The 21,940-nt window shown below is 34.1% G+C and overlaps 4 protein-coding genes across 5 annotated transcripts; 2 read left to right on the forward strand and 2 right to left on the reverse strand.

Annotated features, from left to right (window-relative positions):
• The first annotated feature begins 1,016 nt into the window (after positions 1-1,016).
• LOC129880119 (uncharacterized protein At5g01610) lies at positions 1,017-3,340 on the forward strand. Its single transcript, XM_055954005.1, has 3 exons — positions 1,017-1,237; positions 2,419-2,473; positions 2,608-3,340. The coding sequence occupies exons 1-3, from the start codon at positions 1,136-1,138 to the stop codon at positions 2,985-2,987; spliced, it is 537 nt and encodes a 178-aa protein (XP_055809980.1). The 5' UTR covers positions 1,017-1,135; the 3' UTR covers positions 2,988-3,340.
• Positions 3,341-3,806: 466 nt separating this feature from the next.
• On the reverse strand, positions 3,807-11,584 carry LOC129880121 (protein RETARDED ROOT GROWTH, mitochondrial). The gene is made up of 7 exons (XM_055954006.1): positions 11,211-11,584; positions 8,621-8,732; positions 6,985-7,144; positions 6,325-6,473; positions 5,974-6,125; positions 4,714-4,828; positions 3,807-4,210 (listed from the first exon to the last, which is right to left on the reverse strand). Exons 1-7 carry the CDS (start codon positions 11,504-11,506, stop codon positions 4,070-4,072), a joined length of 1,125 nt encoding a protein of 374 aa, XP_055809981.1. The 5' UTR covers positions 11,507-11,584; the 3' UTR covers positions 3,807-4,069.
• A 770-nt stretch (positions 11,585-12,354) lies between these two features.
• LOC129880122 (uncharacterized) lies at positions 12,355-17,379 on the reverse strand. Of its 2 annotated transcripts, none has more exons than XM_055954007.1 (6): positions 17,267-17,379; positions 15,131-15,435; positions 14,514-14,877; positions 13,518-13,588; positions 13,101-13,199; positions 12,355-12,962 (listed from the first exon to the last, which is right to left on the reverse strand). In XM_055954007.1, exons 2-6 carry the CDS (start codon positions 15,371-15,373, stop codon positions 12,852-12,854), a joined length of 888 nt encoding a protein of 295 aa, XP_055809982.1. In that variant the 5' UTR covers positions 15,374-15,435; positions 17,267-17,379; the 3' UTR covers positions 12,355-12,851. The 2 variants fall into 2 exon arrangements, with proteins under 2 accessions (XP_055809982.1, XP_055809983.1); XM_055954008.1 differs by lacking the exon at positions 17,267-17,379 and adding an exon at positions 16,093-16,289.
• A 2,550-nt stretch (positions 17,380-19,929) lies between these two features.
• On the forward strand, positions 19,930-21,330 carry LOC129879817 (F-box protein At5g03100-like). Its single transcript, XM_055953547.1, has one exon. The coding sequence runs from the start codon at positions 19,930-19,932 to the stop codon at positions 21,328-21,330; it is 1,401 nt and encodes a 466-aa protein (XP_055809522.1).
• Positions 21,331-21,940: the final 610 nt, after the last annotated feature.

Here is a 21,940-nt window from a genome sequence, read left to right on the forward strand (position 1 = left end):
CATATTCTTTAGAGTTTCTTTTCAGATTTTGCTGACTTAAAACCATAAAAGGTAAAAGGAGAACAAAAAGAAATGAAAAGGAAAATATCTTATAATTTGATCAACATTTTTGTATGGCTTTAGTCACTTTAATCTTTAATTAATTAAGGGTGTGCGCATATACTTTCATAAATATTGAATTACCAATTCAAAATTGAAATTTTCGATACTTTTGTTTTGGTATTCTAATATTTCGTAAAATAGTTAGTTAAATATGCGATTCAAATATCATATATTATCAAATAGATAGTAATAATAATAATAATTTAATTAATATAAAAATTGTTAATGAAGGGCCTAAAGTCCTAAAATTTTCCAACTAAAACCTTCTAATCTTTTATAAAAGAAATCATTGATTAACCAATGTCAACTTGAAAAGAGATAAAATTTGATTAGGAATAAGTTTGTAAAAATACTCCTTATTTCTTAATAAAGTGTGTCCAGTGTCACGGATTTAGGCTTTGATTAAGACTTTCGTGCGGCACTAGACAACTTATTCACGACCCGTTCACAATCTTATAAGCTCAAATAAGCCTTTTCAAGCTTACATTGTTAAGGAAACGCTACATTGAAGAAAAATCAAAACTTTTTAAGAAGACTTGTATGTTGATTTTGAATTGTTTGATGGATGTACAAATGAATGACCCTTCCTATTTATATTACTCTCTAAGAGCTTAAGTGCAAATAAAAATTATCATATAAGTCTTTTCATATTTATAAATTAGTCCGTTTTTTAGAATTCTCTATATATCTAGAATATTCTAAGAATTTTTAATATTTCTTCACAATGTTCTATTAACTTCTCCATGAGTGATTTTCTCCCTTCTAGATAATCAAGTGGCGGGTCAAGCAGTTGGAGTAATAGCTGAGAGGGTTAAAGTGTTGACTCTAAAACTTCAAGGGGTTGGTATGCCAATTTTTATTTCTTTACTTAAGTACTTTATTGGGTAAAGTAAAGAGCAATTTCAAATACAGCTGCACACCACCACATTTTATTTGTCTTATTCACACTCTTTTTAGTATACACCTCTGAAGCTATATAGCTCTGTTGAAGGAGAAAGAAGAGGGTTTTTGTGGGGGTGAAGAAGAAAGAAGAATGGAGAAAGCTTTAACTAAAGTTGGGAGCATCAAAGTTGGAAGCTTTTGGCTTACCAAGAAAGCTAAGGCAGAATTCAACAACATCTCTCAAGACATAAATGTATATTTCCCAAAATTTCTCTTTTTTCCTGATCAAGATTTCATTTTTTCTTCATTTTGCTTGTTGTCTCTTCATTTGGGGTATTGTTAATTTAGTTTTTGTCTTTTTTAATTGTATCCAGTAAACCCCTTTTGCTCATTTTTCTAATTGGACATTTAATTCTTGCTCCAAAGATGCATAAACTGTATATATTAGTTGAATCATGTTAGGGTTGGTTAGAGTCTCACATCGGTTCAGAGAATGGACTGGTGGCTTGTCTGTATGAACTTGGGCAATCATTGCCTCATGAGTCAGTTTTTGGGTTGAGTCAAGCTCAATCAGGAGCCCAAACAGGAATCGACCTGGCTCTGATATCATGTAAACTACAAGTTGCTTGAAGTTTTCATTTTTTGAAAACTTATAGTCTCACATTGGTTGGAGAATGGACTGGTGGTTTGTTAATATTAACTTGGACAATCATGGCTTCATGAGTTAGTTTTTTGGGATTGAGTCGAGCTCAATCAGGAACCCAAACAGGAATTGACCTGGCTCTGATATCATGTAAACCACAAGTTGCTTGAAGTTTTCATTTTTTTTTGCAAGTTATTTGAAATTTGACTATCTAGGGTTCTTTATGTCAGGCATTGGTTGTTGCATATCTTTGATTCTTGAGTGGTGGTTGTCTACTAGTTAAATGGTAAACATGAAAGACCAACAATCTCTTTAGGTCTCAAATATATGCGCCTTGCATTAGACTACCAGCTAATGGAAACAGCCTCTCTACCACAAAAGGTAGCATTAGACTACCAGCTAATGGAAACAGCCTCTCTACCACAAAAGGTAGGGGTAATGTCTGCGTACATCCTACCTTGTCCAGACCTCACTTGTGGGATTACACTGGGTATGTTGTTTCATTAGGCACCAGCTTAGATGAAATGTGATGAGACTTCACTTTGTAGGTGATCTTTGTCCTTTCATATCCATCATAACATTGAATTTGAAAGAAAAAATCTGTGCATTTTTACATGCTAAAACTAGAATCAAATATACTTGGTTGTTTGCTGGATTGCAGCTTGTTTATCGGCCATCAATTAGCTGTCCTGTTTATCTCATCGAAGGAGATTGTACTATCATCTGATTTTCCAAATACTGAATACAAAACTTTAATCTGGCTTAACTCAATGATTAATTTGTTGTTGCAGAGCATTTCAAATACTGTTGAAGAGAAGGCAAAATGGATCTTTAACAAACTAAAAGGTGCATATTCATTTTACAGTCTCGTAGTCACTTCTTTGAGTATTATTTGTTTGGTCAAGTACATTGTAGGTGTCGTTTAACACATGTGAACCGCACAATGAATTCTGAGAAAACAAATCTTTTTTCCTGATCAGGAACGCCTATGAAGAGCTTGACAGATCTTCTTCGAGAACACAATCTCCCACCAGGTCTTTTCCCCCAGAACATAACGAGTTATGAATTAGACGAGTCAAAAACAAAGCTGACCGTTTACCTTCCCTCCCCATGCGAGATAACCTTCAAGGACGGCTCTCTGATTAGATATGCTACTAGGGTGAAATGCATTTTACTAAGAGACAAGCTTATTGGCATAGAAGGAATGAAGACTAAAGTCTTAGTATGGGTGAAAGTCACAAATGTATCCGTCGAAGGCCACAGGTCAGAGAAGATTTGGTTTACTGCTGGTGTAAAGAAATCGAGGCCAAGGGAAGCTTATGACATTCCTCGCGATGCAGTTAGAGTAAAAGAGTTTTGAGAGTCCGATTATTCATACTAGAACAAGTCCTCAACAATCAAAAAGATTTTCGAGTAGGCTATGTTTTGATGGTTTTCTTGTAGCAAAATCGTTCCGATGAACACTTCAGGAAACAAGTATGAGGGCAACCCGGTGCACTTAAGCTCCCGCTATGCGCAGGGTCCAGGGAAGGGCCCGACCACAATTCATGCAAAATGGTGTTTAGCAATTTAGCATACTCAGCTAGATTGTAACAATAGTTGGATGGCTAGACATCTACCTTTTTTTTTTCTGGAATTTTTTTGAGATGCTATTTATTATGGCTACTATTTGAAGAAAATTATTCACCTAATTGAGTTGAGTTGGTGAGTGAATCAATCTTGAGATGTTCTTTATTCTCTTAACAAATAGTGTTTGGTTTATTACTGAAGAACCTTAAACTAAGGTGCGTATGCTGGATGAGATAGAAAAGGATATCCCACCTTCTATATGTGATAGTAATCTTGTCATTTTAGTACAAATGATGAGATAAAATGACCTGGGGATTTATTAATACACATAACCAAACATGATATAAAGTTGATCTCTAATTCTATCTTGGATTATTATCTATATCTCATGTACCAAACGACTCCTAATTCTTTAGCCTTGATTTTTTCATATGTTTTAGGATATGGTGGTATTATCGTGCTTTTAAGTATATGTTCAAAGTGTAGAACTAATTATCATTATTAGGCCATTCAGGAAATTCTCAACAAAAATAAAAAAAATAAAATAGTAAACAGAAAAGACCAAAGCTTAACTAAATTCCCCCCAAAAATAATAAATAATAATCAAGTGTTGAGTTAAAGGAGCAGCTTAATCAATTGAATTGGTACTCTTTTAAGAGATTTCTCAGTTATAAAAAAATCTTGTCTAATGTGGTCAAGTATAATTTTGCAACAAAAAAGAATAGATCATCACTAATTCACTATGATGTCATATGGATGTATAAATAATAGAACTGCAATATGAATGCCCAGAAATGTGGTTTCTTTTGGCATCCGCTAAGTTGATCCTACCATGTTTCATTGCCACTCTTTATTGCCCCGTCGTGACCTTGTTCACATCGGGATTGCAGTGGACTCCCGGATAATCTCATATATACATACCGCGTTCTCAACAACCAACAAAACGATGATGCACCATTCCAGCAGATCTGATTTTCTGTTTTGAAGAACTTCCTGAAGAAAGTGAATGTTATGCTGCAACAAGGAAAATTTCGTTCAGAAATAGTATTGAAGTGTACTTAAAGAGATTGTATAAATGCAATTGCACATAATGTTATGAAATACATAGAACTTGCTTATAATATACATTCACAACTGTAGTCAGTGAATGAGAGTTGAAACAAATATCTTGTAAGAGTACAAATTAGTAACGAGACAGAAGAAGATCGTCTACAGTCATGATTCATGAACCTACCCAAAGTCGATTTGATATATTATTATTCCTTTTTAAAGGAACTGAAACCTATCCGGTGTATCAACATAAATATGTGTTAGTGCACAGCCGCGTGCATGTCATAACACCTAAAGTTGGTTATTTCCTACCCTTTTTCATTACTTCTTATTCCGTTGAGCAGTCACATTTATAGACAAGTCATGTTAACACAAATTTGTTCTCCCTGACATTAGGAAGCAACAAAAATTTAAGAGAATCTACAAAAAAGATAAAGCAACTTAGGTCAAACAAAGGAGATCAATACCTCGACAAACTTTAGTTTGAAGTTGAGGTTCCCAAAACGTTGTGAGACCTCGTATTCCTCTCGAAGGTACTCGAGTATCTGAGCATATTTTGCATCTCTCCAAGCAATTTCAGACCTTAAAAATGAGTTGCAAAACAAGGTAAGATATCTAGAAAGATCACCAGTGACAACAACCTTAATACACCAACTCAATACTTAAAAGTAACAGGTAGCTCTACTATCTTATAATACACAAATTTCTGAAGGTGTGAACATTTGGTTACTCTATAAGTACATCATCAAGGCATACAAGAACTTATGTACAAGAAAAAAAAAGACATTCAAAACCTGTAACTTGCAGGCACTTAACCCCTTAATTTCTATTTCCAACGCCCTACCCCTTGACCGAAAATTCATGTCAAGGAGCCACTTTCACTCGCTTACCTTCATTAACCATAGTAATATGTAAACGTTGACCTTGTATTCAAGTGTAAGCCCATCAAATAAAAGAAACTACAAAGACAATCAAATGTGAAGCGATAGTTGATTTTAGAAAGAAAACGAGTGAAAAACACAGTTAATCTTTCACGTGAGTATGTGTTAAGTATGACCATCTCATCTAAAAGCTTAAGCGGTTAGAGAACTTAAAAATCTCCTCTAAAAATCCATCTTCAACTTTTTGGGGAAATTTGTCTTTTAAACAAGCACGTCAAACCAGAAGAAAGAACCCTTAAAAAGCTACGAAGCTTGCTGGGTTGGAAACCCCATAGCAATTGTGAGATTGCAAGCAATCCAGTATCCCCAAAAGGCAAGTTTGGCTTCTTCTTGCAGAAGTCTTTGAGAGCCCCAAAAACATATCTGAGATTGCAAATAATGCTGGAACATGAATTTTCCTACGGGTTGAGATGTCGAGTGGCTACAAGCTTATGTATACATGGATTACCACAGACAGAATCCCAATGCAAATGAAAGTTAAGAAATTGTAATAAAAAATAAGCTTCAATTGAACTTGTTCAGCACATGTAAGAATCAGGACCCTGTTCAGATAGTTCACTGCCACAAATACAGGTTTGAAGGCAGATTTTGTGTAACCGATGACATTTCAGGTTTAGACTAATGGAGACATGATGGTCTATTTCTTATCCTTCAAGCTCCAACCAAAATCTGACAACTGAAAGAAAGAAGTATAACATGTTGACTAACAGCAAGAATGAAAGTCGAGCAGTACTTAGCCACTTTCAGGAATAGAGAAAGCACACAAAGGCACTTTTAAAGCTTTACCTTTCAAAGATACCTACTTTCAAAATTACATCAGCTATATTTGAGTTGGCCTTGCCCACAAGTTGGAACAATTTCTTCCTTTTCATTGTGAAAGTGCCCGTTTTCTCCATTTCACGATTTATCCCAGCAAATTCTTCAACCATACCATCAACCTACAAGCAGGATAGCATCCAATTTCACTGAAGTTAGATTTACTAGCCAGTATCTTTCTACTTATCATTGCAATTTTGTGCTTTCTTTTTTATTGAAGCATGCTTCTCAGCTTTTCCAGATGGTGACAGTAAGAGTTGTATGATTTTCAAACAGTTACCATTAGTTGGTTCAAGCATAAACAAGTTCTGGAGTATCTACCTGTGAGACAAAGTAATCAAGGGCAATACTTTGGCCAAGCACACTGCTAATTATACGAATACTATCTGTGTCCAAATTTTTCAGAACTATGTGATCTGCACCTCCCTGCATATCCTCAACCAGCAATGGCTTCTCTTTTACAGCATAATCTGATAGAAAGTGAAGAGGCCTTCATAATAAGAGAAATGTTGTAGACGGTAGAAAGAATGTTCAAAAGAGCAGATTACAAGTAAGCAGTAAAGATGCAGCATTTGGCATGTATCTGTGCTGAGTGGAAGAAAATGACCCGAAACTATTTAGCGAACTTCTTGGGTTAGGCACTGCTTGATATACCACAAAGAATCATATGGTTTTCATTCATTTCAGTCCAAGATAGTTCCCAGAATCACATAATGGACCTTAATTAGCTGGCCGAAATTGTTAATTGCTAAACCAACCATATTTATCTTAGTCTAACACACATAAAACAAATTAAGATCTTCCACATGCTTAATTAGTCAACTCAGACTTATTTTTCATTTTTTCCCACCTTTTCCTATATAAGTATGTGTGTGTGTGCATATATATTATGATATATCATCAAAAATTATATCTACTACTCTAAGATAACAATAGCAGAAGAACGTAGACGAAATTATGCCATTTCACATAAAAACAAACCATCTTTTTTCATCTCATGAAGCAACCCAGATGCATATCTTCTCACAATTTGCAAGTAGCACTCAGCTTCATCATCCTCCACATTGAACAGGACAACTGAACCATACTGGAATACAACCATATAACTGCAACCATTTGTGTCCCCTCCAAATCTAAGGAGCTGAAAACAAAGGTTACACTATGATAAAAGGCCCAGTGCATTGATAGTCCATTCAGGCACAAGAGTTTCATATATGATGCTGCACTACTCTAAATAAATGGTGCCATCATGGCAATGCCTGATTAAACTCACCTCCAATGAACAGAACAGAAGCCAGAAAAAATATAATCCTTTCTGTTATTAATTATGTGCATAGAAATGTCTCTAAGAGAGAAAATTAGACAAGTATCGTAGCAAAAAGAACTTATAGTTTAAAAATAACAAAGACATCAAGCTGTTATACTTTTTCTAAGAAAAAGAAAATGTAGACTGCAAACTGTTCAGTGAAGAGGTTAAAAAGGATATTAAACTCAACTGGCCAACCAAAAAGCATTAAACGGGTTAACATAGACTAAACAGGCAAATCATTAGTCTTCATCTTCTTTTTTTTTAAAAAAAAAAATTCAAATAAAATGAAAAGTTACCGTTTTTTTAAAAAAATCAAATAAATGAGCAAAAGATTAACCAAAACATATGAGCAAGACGGACACATTAACCAAAACATATGAGCAAGACGGACACCTTTTATTTCTTATGTGTTGTAGTAGCCATTATTGCACAATCATTAAAGTTTGAGTTGCACCTGAACACTCACAATTTTTCAAACTCACCTAATGGTCTTAATAAGTCAGGCCAGCTGACTGAAGTGCCCCCTGAACTAATTGGTCTCCTACAGCAGGCTTACATAACACCTCTACAAGCTGTAAATACAAAACAAAAAAAGTTTCCACCATTTCCACTGTTTGAAGGTATCTATATAAGCTGTATAGCTTTCTACTTTAGTGTTGCTTCAAATGAGCAGCAGAATGAAGAATTGATTTGAACGTAGACTTTGGAATCTTGATGCAATTTAAGGGTAGTGAATAGTTGTCATTTGTTTGTTTTCGTGTGAAAGCATAACCCATGCTTATTAATGAGTAAACATTTTCGGAAAGTATAAATTAGCTGAAAAGAAAGAACTTAAAGATAGAATGTAATCCTTGGTTGTATTTGAAGTTTGAAGAATTCTAACTGTTTCTTGGTATTTACATGGACTGAATGGTTCTCCTCTTAAGAATCATCTATTGATATTAGTATATCCTACTTCTATCATGATTGATGTATGGAGTTTGCTTCTCAAATTCAAGATTAAACAGATGTTCTCTCTAATCAAGTTGAAAAGCAAATGAGAGATTCATGAAGACGAGTCATCTACTATACTATCATGTTAGTCAGACTGACAAGGCTCTTTATTGTCCATAAAAGCAATAGGAGTCTACCAAAAGTACCTGACACAATAACATGATTGTTTCTTGACACAATACATGTGCATGCAAATATATATGGGTTTGAAACAATCTTGAAAGATGCACTTCTAATCATAGAGTGACAGACACATGAATTCATTACTTCAGGCCATAACAACAAAATAGCTTGGTCTACAGAATTTCTTCTTACAGTATTTGTTGGTAGGAGATTGAAGAATCTGAGGGCAATATGATTGGGTGAACGGGAGGATGACGGAAGAACATCTCTTGGAATTTCAGCTTGCATGCGCTTCAAATCAATACTGCCAAAATGATAAATCTGAGAAAGCATGAAATAAAGAAGAAAAGGCATTGATAGAAAATAGTGAAAGAGGTAGTGAATCCCAAAAACTTAATATACAGGACGAGCGACAAGGCCATCTTTTTGTGACCAAGAAATAGCACGGCAGAAAATTGTCAGTAAGTTACTATAAATGAATTGTATCATTAACAACAACAACAACAACATATCCAATGTAATCCCATAAGTGGGGATTGAAGGTAGTGTGTACGCAGTCTTACCCCTACCTTGTGGAGGTAGATAGGTTGTTTCAGATAAACTCTTGGCTCAAGTAAAGCATATCAAATCAGGTATGAAAAGGAAATATAGTAGATTGAAAATAATGTAGAAAAGAATAGTAGCAACAATAGATAATGAAGAACCCATGCTAATAATAAATGAGAAGTGACTAGTAGAAACAACAAATAATACGGTAACCAAAGCAAAGTAAACAATATATAATAACAAAATTGAAGAACTAAATAATAGGTGAATAATAATAACAATGCTGAAAAGAGAAACTAGACAACGCTCGATTAGCTACTAACCTTCTACCCGACCTCCATATCCTCCTAGATTCTCCTATCTAGGGTCATGTCCTTGGTAAGCTGCACGTGATCCATGTCCTGTCTAATCACCTCTGCCCAATACTTCTTCGGCCTACCTCTATCTCTCTTCATACCCACCATGTGGGATATTATATAGTTCAACACCCTTGTGCACTAAAAGCTAATGATGTTGAGTAGGCATATTTTTATATATTTCTACTAGTTGTACAACACACCTCATCACTTGCAGATTTGATCCTGTTATTAGGCCAAATACATGGAACTTTTTTTGGTTTATAGGTGATGATGAGACTCTGACACTCATCTGCTTGTTTTGATTTGTGTAATAGGATCAGATCATCTAACTTAAAATCTTAATAAAATACATGGAGCAGTCCAAGCTCTTGCTAACCTTTTTGGATGCCTGATGTGGGTGAATATATAATTGAATACTCATTGAGTCATTGTTGCAACCCCAAACATACGAAGTGCAAAATGAAACTTTAGGATGATAGATCGTGAGTGATATGACATTTAATCTGGACATCTTTTTATGGGTAACAAAAGTTAACAATTATTTACAGATTTACCAACCTTTGAATTTTTCCCCTTCTTTTACAAGGTGAGATAATATTATTAAAAGAAGAATTACAATGCCTCCACTATAGCCTTAGAGAGTCCAAAAAGTCCAAAAATTGTATCGTGATGCCTAACATATCAAAAGAAACTCTTGATTTTTTTAGAAAAAGGCTCTGACTTCAGCCTTATCAAAAGAAAAAAAACAAATAAACACACTATGGCTTCAATAATGGACTGGCAATAATATTTGTCGGAGCCTCAGACGTTAACTGATAAACCAAATCAAATCTTAGGTCTTTTGCCCAGTGCACGGTAGTACTTCCCTATGTGAAAGATGTTCTATGCACCCTATTGATATATGGAAAAAACATTACACATTCACAAGTGCCTAAGTCGTTAAAGACACTAACTATCATCAAGTGGCCTTTTGCAGTCATTTGTAAAACAGGAACGCCAATGCAATTAGGCCAGCAAGCCTTAAGCTTGAACACACCATTCCAAGCGAAGGGGATCCAAAATTTAAACTTTATAGGTTAGGATTCGTAACTATACCACAACCCATCTAATTTACTATATTCAAAATCTATTATTTATACTTATTCCGTTGTTACACATATACATTATCTCAACCAAAGCTATTGTATACACCCGTGGCTTATTCACTAGATATGCCCATGATTCCAAGGGCATGATTCTAGACCTCCAATCACATACCTGAAATCTTTTCTAATTATACCAAAACAACAAATCATGCAGGGGTGTTAAAAAAAATAACGTTTCTTGATTCATTCGCCAATTACAAACACCCTCCTCTCGAAACCCCCTCTTTTTAGGCATGATATAAACACAAAACGAAACAAACAAATAAATCACAAATCTATTATTTGTACTTATTCAGTTGTTACACACATATAGAGTCTAAACCAAATCTATTGTATACACCCATAGCTTATAAAATAGATCCGCCCATGATTCCAAGGCCATAATTTATTTTTTTGACAACCATGGTGTCCGTGCTAGCTTGCACACACCTCAACTAATTCCATGGTATACCTACAATCTCCCACCATCAACATATACCAGGTAACACAGGCTAGGACATAATGGGAAGAAACCACCTAGTGTTCCAAGGCCATAATTCTAGACCCCCAATCACACAATTTACTCTACCACTACCTGAAATCTTTACTAATTATACCAAAACAGCAAATCATGCAGGGGTATTAAAACAAAAAAAACACCTGAACAATAAATACCCTCCTCTCAAAAACCCCTCTTTTTAATCATGACATAGATACAAAACAAAACAAACAAATAAATTCACAAATCAATACCTGGTGCAAAGGAAGTAAGCTTTGACGGGAATTTTTCCGATTTCCTCATCATCATTAGACTCCAAAGAGTGTGTATTATCAATCTTATGGGGTTTATACTCAAAATCATCCACATATTGTGGATATATAGCTGGGGCGGCAGAGAATGACCTGAAATTCAAGAATTGAATCCTTTTGGGTACTGAAACTGATGAAAAATTGCAGATTTTGTGAAATGGGTTTTGAGGGGTAAGTGGTATTGATCTAGATTTGGCAAAAATACGAGCTACAAAGTTAGCGGCTCTCCATCTCCCCATTAACTGGGTAGGCTCTCTCTTGCTTCTTCTTCTTCTGGGCACGATGTGTTTTTGTTTGGCCAAGTCTTGTGATGAAAAAAAAAATAATACTGTAAGATTAATTTCTTATAGTCACTTAATTAAATTAAGCTTGCTTGTAGATTTTGGATTAAATTGTAAAAATTAATATAAATATTTATTTGAACATATATTTTGAAAAAAAATTGTCTTTAAAAAATAAAGAGGAAATCAAAGTTCCTAGACAAGTTTTTGGATTTTTGGATTCCACTTAGGAAATTTTAATTTTTTTAAAAAAAGTAAAATACATGTTTAAATACAATTTCAAGTTACAAAAATTACAACTTCATAAACTCAAGTTTTCAAGTTTCAACATCAAAATTTATGGCCAAATAAATATTTTGTATCAAAAGATAACTTAATTTTATTTTATACCACAATAATCATTCAACTAATAATAATTATCTTAGAAAAACACTTAATTTTATTTTGTAATAGAAAAACCATTCAATCATTCAACCTACAAAATCACTCAACCAATTCAGCTATAATTCCAATAGATATTGCTAACATGAAAAGAAGGGGACAAAAACAATTTTTAAGAAAATAAAAGGTCATTTATTTTAATTAACCATTAAATTGATCTGTCTTATATTTTCCCGGAATGAATCACTTTTTGTTTATTTTTTATTAGCTAATGAATTTTACAACTTAAGCTCATTTCTTAAAGAAAATCATGAATCCAAACTCATTTATTCAAAGAACTAACTATGAGATTTGCCTAAAGAAGTTGTAAGTTGTATTTCTTATTAATTTTATTCACTAGATTAAAGATAATAAGTCTTAAGATATTTCCTCTACAATAACATATATATACAAAAGGTAGGATGACTTGTATTTAAATCCAAATACACTTCTTTCTTCTTCACACTTACAAACTTAACAAATGAGACTATTTTGACCTCCCATCTGTAGAGCTACTAATGCTACTGGCTTCTAAATTAACACTCCTAGTGGTCATGATATTTGGCTTTGCAACTCCTGAATAGCTGTGAAAGGGGCCTCTTGAAGACGATACGATCAATTTGACTCAAGGTCCAACGCTAATAGAAGTTGCTTACTTTCCTAGTAGTAAAGGAAAGGAGCTGAAAGCCACTTGACTGTAAGGAGAGGGCCGATGGCTTTAGGTTCATCACTCTTTGATACATAGTTGATACACTTTATTTTCCTTCCTTTGAGCTACTACTTTCTGCATCAGGGACTTAGGATAATAGTTCAGCTGAATGACAAGTGGACAACTATACAAGTAATATTGTGAGTGAAGGATAAGGGAAGTGTAACATCCTAATCAAGGCTCTTTTTTAGTGTACTGTTGCTGCTCAAGTCTCTCAATCAGACTAGCTTTTTCTTCCTCTGGCAGCTCGTTGAATATGAATACTGATTTGTCTCCTATATCATCCTGAAATACAAAACCCGCAAAGAGGATTAGATCTTGTCACTGGGGGATCTACATTGATAAAAACATATGCTGCTTTTGTCAAATTTGAAAAAATAGGGATAAAGAGCACAACAACAAAGCAAATGGATGAGGTGTTACCTTGATAGGCTGAGTGAACTTCCTCCCAGCAAAGACCACAAACAGTGCCAACCATGTGCTCAATAGGGTAATCTTTACTCCATCATCCATAAAACCAGTCTGCAATCCAGAAGATCGTCTAGTTAGATCGTTATAATATATATGAAACGAAACAGAATTATGAAGTGAAATTCTAACAGTTTCAATGGTTTTGTTAACTTTTGAAGACTAGTCCAACAATCTGAGTACTGGCAAAAAGTGGAAAAAGAAGTTTTGATTGGAGCATCTCAAGATCTTCAGGTTGTCATTTCCGACTGATGAAGGATTGATGTTTCAATTGCTAAGGTTGGAAAAGTATATTTCAAGTTTATAACTAAATATCTCTGTATACTGTATACAATGAAATTTTAGGGGTAGCAGCATAGCTGCAAATGTTACCAGGTGCCCAAGTAGGAGGGAAGGGATGACAAATGTCAGAATACCAGCTTCCAACTTTCCATAGCAAAGTCCTGTATCCAAGATAACAAAAATAAACTCAGAGATCCTTAAATGAACGGTGTGTTTTACAGAAAGTGGAAGTTAAAAGAAGTATAATTTGTTATATATGAACTATATATATCATAACTGCTCATGATAACTACAGCTAAGGGACAATCAGTAAGTTCCTTTATTCTGAAAATCAGCATAAAATTTTGTTACATCTCCAAAACCTCAACTTGCAAACATAAATTAATATTTTCCACCGCAAATGCAGTACCTAAAATGAGTAACAATACTGTGCTGTGGTAGGAGAAATTGTGGAGATAAAAAAATTGACATAGAACACTTCAAGATTGCCAATTGTTTACTACATATATTGTTCGAGGATGCGTGAATCAAGTAAACAATTATCCAATTCAGACATCCTTGGTTTGATTGGCTCTTTCAGATGGTAGGGCTGAGAGCAAAGAAGAATGTTGATTTCCTACTGTTCAATACAATTTCAGAAGCTTCTTGTAGAGAAGGATGCCAAGTTGTTTGTTCTCTGATATCTTTTCTGCGTCCTCAACTATTGGCCTTGTTAATTGCCTCAAGTAAGAGATCCTAATCTTCTAAGTGATCATCAATTCAGTATTGTGAAGTCCTTTCAGTTTAACTTAACATTATTTGGTATTTTTATTATAGCATGTCTATTTAATTGAAGATTTTAAGAAAAGAATAAAAGCACAATCTATAATAGCATGCTAGTATTATTTCTATTTATTCGGTCCTCGCATTGAATTTCAGGTTTGGATTGGATACAATCTTTTATTTGCAATGTCAGATTCAAAGTTCTCTAGCATTTCACCATGAAAGATTTGAGCAAAAAAAAAAAAGAACAGCAATAAGTAAATAATAAACAAAGTCAATTGGGTTTGTAACTGCATGTTTATGAAGATGTAACTGGAACCTAACCTTCCTTGAACACAAGCCCTGTCAATGCTGCAAATAGTGGCCCGACAAACCAAACAGCTATTGGATTCTCGATAACATATTGAACTAGATTCGTGCCAGCTGGTTGAGCAAGGGTAAAATATGCTGCCAATGATCCGAGAGCACCCAGGAACCATAAAGCTTGAAGAGTACGTTTAATTTCAGTCACATAAATGTGAATAAGAAATAATGACAGGCCGAGTCCACATGATCCAATTGCATAAAATAAATCAAGGTTTTTCTCAATCAAGTTGCTCATAACTGAATCATTGGGAAGCAAAGCCGTAGAAGATGCAAGAACGAATGATGCAGCTGCAGTTACTAATCCTGATCTATACAAAATTACCTGCAAAGTTGATAACATTAACTTTGCATCATCGAAAGTGAGGTATCTTGATTGTTTCTAGAAGAAAGATTTGTTTTTATATAGCAAAATTCATTCAGGCAGGGAACATAGTAACAAAGACAAAAGTGAAAAGAATTAATGAACGTGAAGGGAGAATCTTTTTCTTCGTGTTGTGAAACGAATTCAAATGGAACAACACCAGGTTAAACTAATATATAAAGCGTGCGGTGCAGTAGGGAGGAGCTGGTTTTACCTCTCGAATATCGGAGTCTTCGATTGTCCAAGGGCCATAAACGCCTTGATAAATTGTAGGTTGGGTCGTCTGGGACTGTGACTGAGAGCCTTCTCCCAGCGCCCTGCACTTGCAGTCAAAATTCCACATTTTTAGGGTTTTGCATTTTCCCGGGGGAAATTGAGTCCACACTTTTCTAGTAGGAGGCAAGATGCTAAGTGAAAGTGAAATGGATGCTGACGCCGATACTGTTACTGAATTCATTCTCCCTGGCTAGCTGTTGTTGATCAATGAACTCAATACCGTTTCCCCTTGTTCTTCTACTCCTGTTAAACCCACAAGTCAACTAAATGACAATGTGTGGATGTTATGCATAAGACAAGCGAATATCCATTTTGAATGTTTGTGCTGAGTTAATTCTACATTTACAAAAATGCACTACTACTTTAATACGTTACACATCATAGATAGAACTTTAAAATTAGAGGAAAAAATACAGGATATATCACAAGCTAGAGGAGCAGAATATGTTACTTCAATTAAAAGATAACTAAACACAAGATTCAGCTTCAATGATGCACTAATAATCCAAAGGTTCTTAGTACCAAATCTTTGGCCTAATAATTATAGGGAGTCAAGGTTCAAAGATAGAAAAAAAATGGTAATAGATCGTAGGTAAAACAATAAGTAGCAAAAAGGACAAATTCCAATGCCACACTCCTTGTTTAGATACTTTCTATGAAATTAAGAAGTGAAGGTGACAACGAAGAGTAAACCCAACAAAGCACACACAGATATACATAACAGAGCAATGCACATGAAATTTGATACGAAATGAACCAATTATAAACTTGTCTTTTTCATCACAGGAATTACTCTGAACTTAGGTTAGCCTTAGCTATCAACCAAAAACTATCATAAGCTTTAAAGTTTGTTTTGTAAATGTTATACTTCAGTTAAGCATGTTGACTCTTCGATCTTACCATACAACTATTAATGTGGGTGAGGTATCTTAAGATCTTCGCATACGGACTGCTATCCTGCACAAAGATTTATTTAAACCAAATGCATACGCCAGATCAATAAGGATATGATATGTGTTTTTTATATAAACTTTAACTTTTCCCCAAATGAGCCTTGGAGTAACTGGTAAAGTTGCTGCCATGTGACCAGGAGGTCACAGGTTCAAGCCTTGGAAACAGCCTTTGGCAGAAATGCAAGGTAAGGTTGCGTACAATAGACCCTTGTGGTCGGGCCCTTTTCCGAACCCTGCGCATAGCGGGAGCTTTAGTGCACCGGGCTGCCCTTTTTTAATTTTTCCCCAATGAAAAATGTGGAGAAGCTAAAATGCAAGCGTATCAAGAAACAAGTAATATAATTACAATATGTTTGATGATCCCATTATATTCAATTCCTTGACAAGAAGAATTAAGGACTTCCAAGAAAAGGGAAGAAATTGATCACTAGTCAAAATAAGTAAACACAACAACAAAAACAATGACAACAACAAAAACAATGAAATCCCACAAAGTGAGGTTTGGGGAGGGTGGAGTGAACGCAAACTTACCACTACCTGTATGAGGTAAGAGAGGCTGTTTTCGAACTCAAGCAAATCAAAGCAGTGATCAAAAGAAAAATATGAAAGCTAATAGCAAAGTAGTGAGGAGCATATATATGCAAGAAACCGTAACATTAACAACAATGTGCAATCACCTAAACACAGTAAACCCCACAAATGATAATCAGAAACTCAAAACCAAAGACTACATGCATATCCTAATACTACGAGCGACACATCCAAATCTCAACTACCTAGTAACCTTCTACCCTAATCCGCAACCTCCATACCCTCATATCTAAGTTCATGTCTCGGTAAGTTGTAAATGCACCATACATATACGTTTGTGTTTCCTCTACCTTTCAGCTAAGTTTTCGCCAAAGCTATATTATGCCAATCAAACTAAACTTAAGTTTTTCTGAAAAATGCAAAATCTATATATTTAATGAAAAAACTGATTTCTTTGAGGAAATTTATCAAACACATAGGATACAAATAGTTTAACCTAAAGAGTTAATAATATTCAATTCTTATTAGCTTCTATCGGAGAAACAACGTGATTACCAAAGCACAAAATGAGCGAACAAAAGAGAACTCACCGGAAAAATCATAGCTAAAATTGGAGAATTTTGGTCGATGAAGAAGCAGCTCAGTGAGGAAGCAAGGGCTGGTAGTGGTTGAAACACGTGGAACTGATCCAACAAGGAGTTTTATTGACGGATTTACCCTTAGTTCCTCGAACAACCCATTAGCCATAATTTTTATTTATTATTATTGATAGCAATACATAACAATATTATGATAAATCTGTTATATATTAAAAGTGAATTATGAATACAATATAAATGTATTATAAGTATTTTAAAATATATTATGGTTATTTATAGGGCTGGGCGTTCGGTATTTTTAAAATTCGGGTTCGATAATCGGTAATTCAAAGTATATACCAAATACCAAACTTTCAAACTTCGGTTCGGTAATTCGGTAATCGATAAATCAAATTTTGGTTCGGTACGATATTCGATAATACCATATTTCTTTAATACTTAATGTATAATTAAAATTTATCCGCATTTAATATTTACATTAACCTAAAGAATGCATATCTTAACTTACATTTTTATTACTACACCATAATTAAGTAATATATGCATTTTAAATTACCGAATATCGAAACCGAAATTGCTCTGAAGCCACATTCTACGGAGGAGAAATGATACATCGTAAACAAAGAGAAAATAATTTATGAATAGATACAGAATAAAAAAATATTACCATGTAATAAAAATGATGAAAAAGAGTGAAAACAAAAATCTCTAATATATCGCACATAATTTTTATACATATGTTTTTCTTTGAATTATCCAAAAATTCTACATCACTGCACTAATTATTAATTAGTTTCCGCAAAGATATGAAAGAGTTGGAATCTTTCGTTTTCAATGTAACTACCAAACAGTTTACGCAGATAACTGACGTGGTGAATTATGCGAAGTGAAATTAGAATTCTAAACCAATTGCATAGATTTGAAATTAGAATTTATAATTTTTACATATACATGAATTTAAATTTTAGCAGTTATCCATAATGTACTTGTTTGAAAGTGTGCATATAGTATGCTGTAAACGTGAAAAAGTTGAAATGAAAATGGTAAGGAAAATAAAAAAATGGGATAGTTTACTCTTACTAAACTCTTCTCTTTTTGATAATTTTTCTTTTTTTTCCTAGTTTTTTTGTATTAATAAACCCAAATGCCGAATCGAATTACCGAAATAGCCGATTCGGTTCGATAATTCGGTTTTCAGTATTTTATGCTCAGCCCTAGTTATTTAGTAAGAAATTGACATAATGTATTATAAATAGGCGCATTAGCGCACCATAAATTTTTCGTGTTATGATTTCTGTTATTAGTTATTACTCTTCGTACTTTCAGTATTCCTTTTTATCTGTGTCACTTACATTATTTGCTTTTCGCATATTGCTTTGTACTTCCTGTCGTATCTGACCTTTTTTATGCTTTTATTGAGCCGAGGGTCTCTCGAAAACAGCCGTCCTACCTTGGTAGGAGTCAGGTCTGCGTACACTTTACCCTCCCCAGACCCACATTGTGGGATTACACTGGGTTGTGGTTGTTGTTGTTGTTGTTGTATTATAAGTGTATTAAAATATGTGATTATATATTATCCATGAATAAAATTTATATTATATGTGTTTTATAAATTGTTATTTGTAATATGTATTAAAATTATATTATAAATATATTATAAATGTTCAGTTAAAAAACGTTATTGCTATAGATGAAAAATATTTTTTAATATACCATATCTATATAAGTTTCTCTATTTTTAACCTAGCACGTTGTTTGACACTCTATTTGGAATTATGTTATGCATAACTAATATTCCCTCCGTTCCTTTTTAATTATCACATTGTATTTTACGAGAGTTAGTTTGACTAACTTTCAAAGCTAAATTAAATTATATTAATCCTATATTTTAAAATAAAATTTAGATATTAAAAAATTATACAAAAAAGTACAATATATTGTAGTAATTTAGTTTCATATCAATGAAAAAATACATCTTAAAATATTAGTCAAAATTCATATCGTTTGACTTTAAAATGGAAACTGTGACAACTAAAAAGAATAGAATTAGTACATGGAAAACCATAGTATTATCAAAGAATTTTAATGCATGAATTAGCATGAGAAAAGACACTATTACCCCTTCAAAAATATTTCCATCTTCTTTTCATTATATTTGTAGGGAATATTTTATAACCAATAATTTTTCTTAGAAATATACAATATATGATATTTTTTAATATACCAAATCAAACACTGTATACAAATAATTCTAACATAATTAATACAAACATAATTAACAACAGTATTACTAATACAACTTATTCAACATTATACACACTACCAAACGATCGTGTGTTAATTTGACTTTTCACTTCTTTTTTTCATGAGTTTTATGTCTTTTATGGGCAAGTTTATTTTTCCTATTTTGTAGTAACTAAAATAAAAAATCGTTTTTTTTTTCTTTCTTGTTGTGGTGTTAGACACAAAGGTGGATACCTTTTTTTTTGGGGGGGGGTGGGGGTTATTACTTTTTGCTCAGATCTAATTATCAAATCTTCACTTTGAAGAATTTGCATCGATCCTAGCAACTTCCAATATCCCAACAATCATGTCAAATTTTGTGTTATGCCAATCAGTAACCAATACTCTCTAGCTCCGCCCCTATATTAACCATGAGGACAACAGCAGGTGACATGTTGCCTGATTGTGTCATTCACATTGTACTCTCCCATTTATTATTTAAAGATGCAGCCCGAATGAGCATTCTCTCTAAAACATGGCTACGAGCCTGGTTAACACATCCCAATTTGGTATTTGGAGTTTACGATTTCAAATGTCTAGAAATATTGGATGAAATCTTGGAAAGATATCGCGATGGAAAAATCCCTATAGAAAAGTTGGATTTCTCTGTTTTTGTAATTTGTGCTGAAGTTTTTCCGCTGATTGATAAGTGGCTTCGAATTGCTTTTCAAAGTGGTGTGAAATATCTCGAAATTGGATATACAGGCCCTTTGCCTGTTTTCACTATTATGACAGCAAAATCTTTAACAAAATTGGTTCTCAAGGATTGCGATCTAATGCAGCTTTCATTATTATTATCTAATGGTACTAATGTGGTTAATTACTGTGATTCTTTGAGGGAGCTTTCTTTATTAGGTGTTCGTTTAGACGGCATCGTGCTTCAGACTCTGTTCACCACTTGTCCAATGATTGTCAGTTTCACTATTAAGCATTGTATTGGTTTAAACAAGATTGAGTTACGGAATCTTCAAAAGATTAAGATGGTTTCTGTTTATATTAATAAAAAACAGCCTGTCGAAATTCAAGCACCAACTCTCGAACACTTTTTTTACTGTGGTCTTACGGAAAATACCCTCGAGTTGGAAATGGTTGCGTGTCAGAATCTGAAATCTTTAAAGCTATCATGTGTGAAGATATCTGATGGATTTCTCGAGCACCTTACTTCTAGATGTGAATTCCTTGAGAATTTGATGTTGGATAACATCGTAAGTAAAGGGTTAAGAAGGTTTAAAGTTTGCGGGAGTCAAGCTCTTAAGAAATTGGTGATTCGTGGTTGTAATGGTGTAGCAGTGATTGATGCTCCAAATTTGGAATCACTCGAGTATGTCGGATACCAAATTCCTGTACTTAAAACTACGAAAACATTTGGTCCATTGAAGCACTCGCGAATAGAGTTATATTGCCTCAGCAATATAAATGCATTATGGTTCTGTAAATTGAGGAAATTTCTGTTTAACTCAAACTCTTTGTTACACACTACCCTTCATTTTCCCAAATGCATTAAAATCAACATGGAAAATTGGGATCCTTACCGTGGATTATTTGATATACCTCAAATTGACGTGTTGAATGTAAACTTAACCGGGTCAGTGAAGTGTCCGACTTTTGTGGATGCTTTACTATGGAGCTGTCATCCTAGGAGACTCAACTTATTCTCGACTGGGCAAATGATTACATGTTTCAACGATCATTTAATGCATATGAAGAGTTCAAGTCATTCTACTTCTCGTGGAAGCTGTGAGCCTTGGCAATGTCAATTAAAAGATATCTGAGTCCATAGATTTGATCGAGAAGACTTGAGCCATAAGCTTGTGGAACATAATGAGAGGAGGAGAATTTGTTTTTCATTAGATTGGAGGTAGTTTCTCTCTATCGCAAATTGAATGCACTTCTTCGTTAATAAAGTTTATTGCTTTATATATTTTCAGAAGGGATTTTAGATGCTTAGATTTAAGTTCAATATGATGAAGTTCCGATAACTATCATATCTTTGATTTGTGGATGTTGTTCAGCAGATGACTTGATACACTTAGAGGCAAATTTCCTATAGAAATTGTGGTGCACATGAACCCATGGCCTCTCCGCCAAACTAGATATTGTATGTGCATATTTCAGCGTGAAGCCTCAAATTGTGTGTATTGCAATTTATGCTGCATCTGGTTCTATTCTACACTTGTCATTCCTGTGCCTTTGCATCTTTTCTTAGTTGATACGAATATTTTAGCACTTTCTTTTTCCATGTCGCGGTAACTCTTTATTTTTCTAAAGTGTTGTAAGTAATATCCTCTGTTGTTCGGTTGATATAGAGAGTAGTATTTTGAAAGAAGCAGGGCAGATCTTGCCAAAGCAAAGCAAGTTCTAATAGAGAGAACAGGTCGTAGA

The sequence above is a fragment of the Solanum dulcamara genome, chromosome 2 (assembly GCF_947179165.1).
Source record: "Solanum dulcamara chromosome 2, daSolDulc1.2, whole genome shotgun sequence".
NCBI lineage: Eukaryota > Viridiplantae > Streptophyta > Magnoliopsida > Solanales > Solanaceae > Solanum > Solanum dulcamara.

Coding starts and splice junctions, on each gene's coding strand:
- LOC129879817 (XM_055953547.1), top strand. CDS start 19,930: ATGAGGACAACAGCAGGTGACATGTTGCCTGATTGTGTCATTCACATT.
- LOC129880119 (XM_055954005.1), top strand. CDS start 1,136: ATGGAGAAAGCTTTAACTAAAGTTGGGAGCATCAAAGTTGGAAGCTTT. Junction 1,238..2,418: donor ACATCTCTCAAGACATAAAT/GTATATTTCCCA, acceptor TTGTTGTTGCAG/AGCATTTCAAATACTGTTGA. Junction 2,474..2,607: donor GATCTTTAACAAACTAAAAG/GTGCATATTCAT, acceptor TTTCCTGATCAG/GAACGCCTATGAAGAGCTTG.
- LOC129880121 (XM_055954006.1), bottom strand. CDS start 11,506: ATGGGGAGATGGAGAGCCGCTAACTTTGTAGCTCGTATTTTTGCCAAA. Junction 7,145..8,620: donor ATCTCCTACCAACAAATACT/GTAAGAAGAAAT, acceptor CTTTGTTTTCAG/CTCCTTAGATTTGGAGGGGA. Junction 6,126..6,324: donor TTGATTACTTTGTCTCACAG/GTAGATACTCCA, acceptor TCCTGCTTGTAG/GTTGATGGTATGGTTGAAGA.
- LOC129880122 (XM_055954007.1), bottom strand. CDS start 15,373: ATGAATTCAGTAACAGTATCGGCGTCAGCATCCATTTCACTTTCACTT. Junction 13,200..13,517: donor CCCTCCTACTTGGGCACCTG/GTAACATTTGCA, acceptor TCTGGATTGCAG/ACTGGTTTTATGGATGATGG. Junction 12,963..13,100: donor AGTTCACTCAGCCTATCAAG/GTAACACCTCAT, acceptor TTTGTATTTCAG/GATGATATAGGAGACAAATC.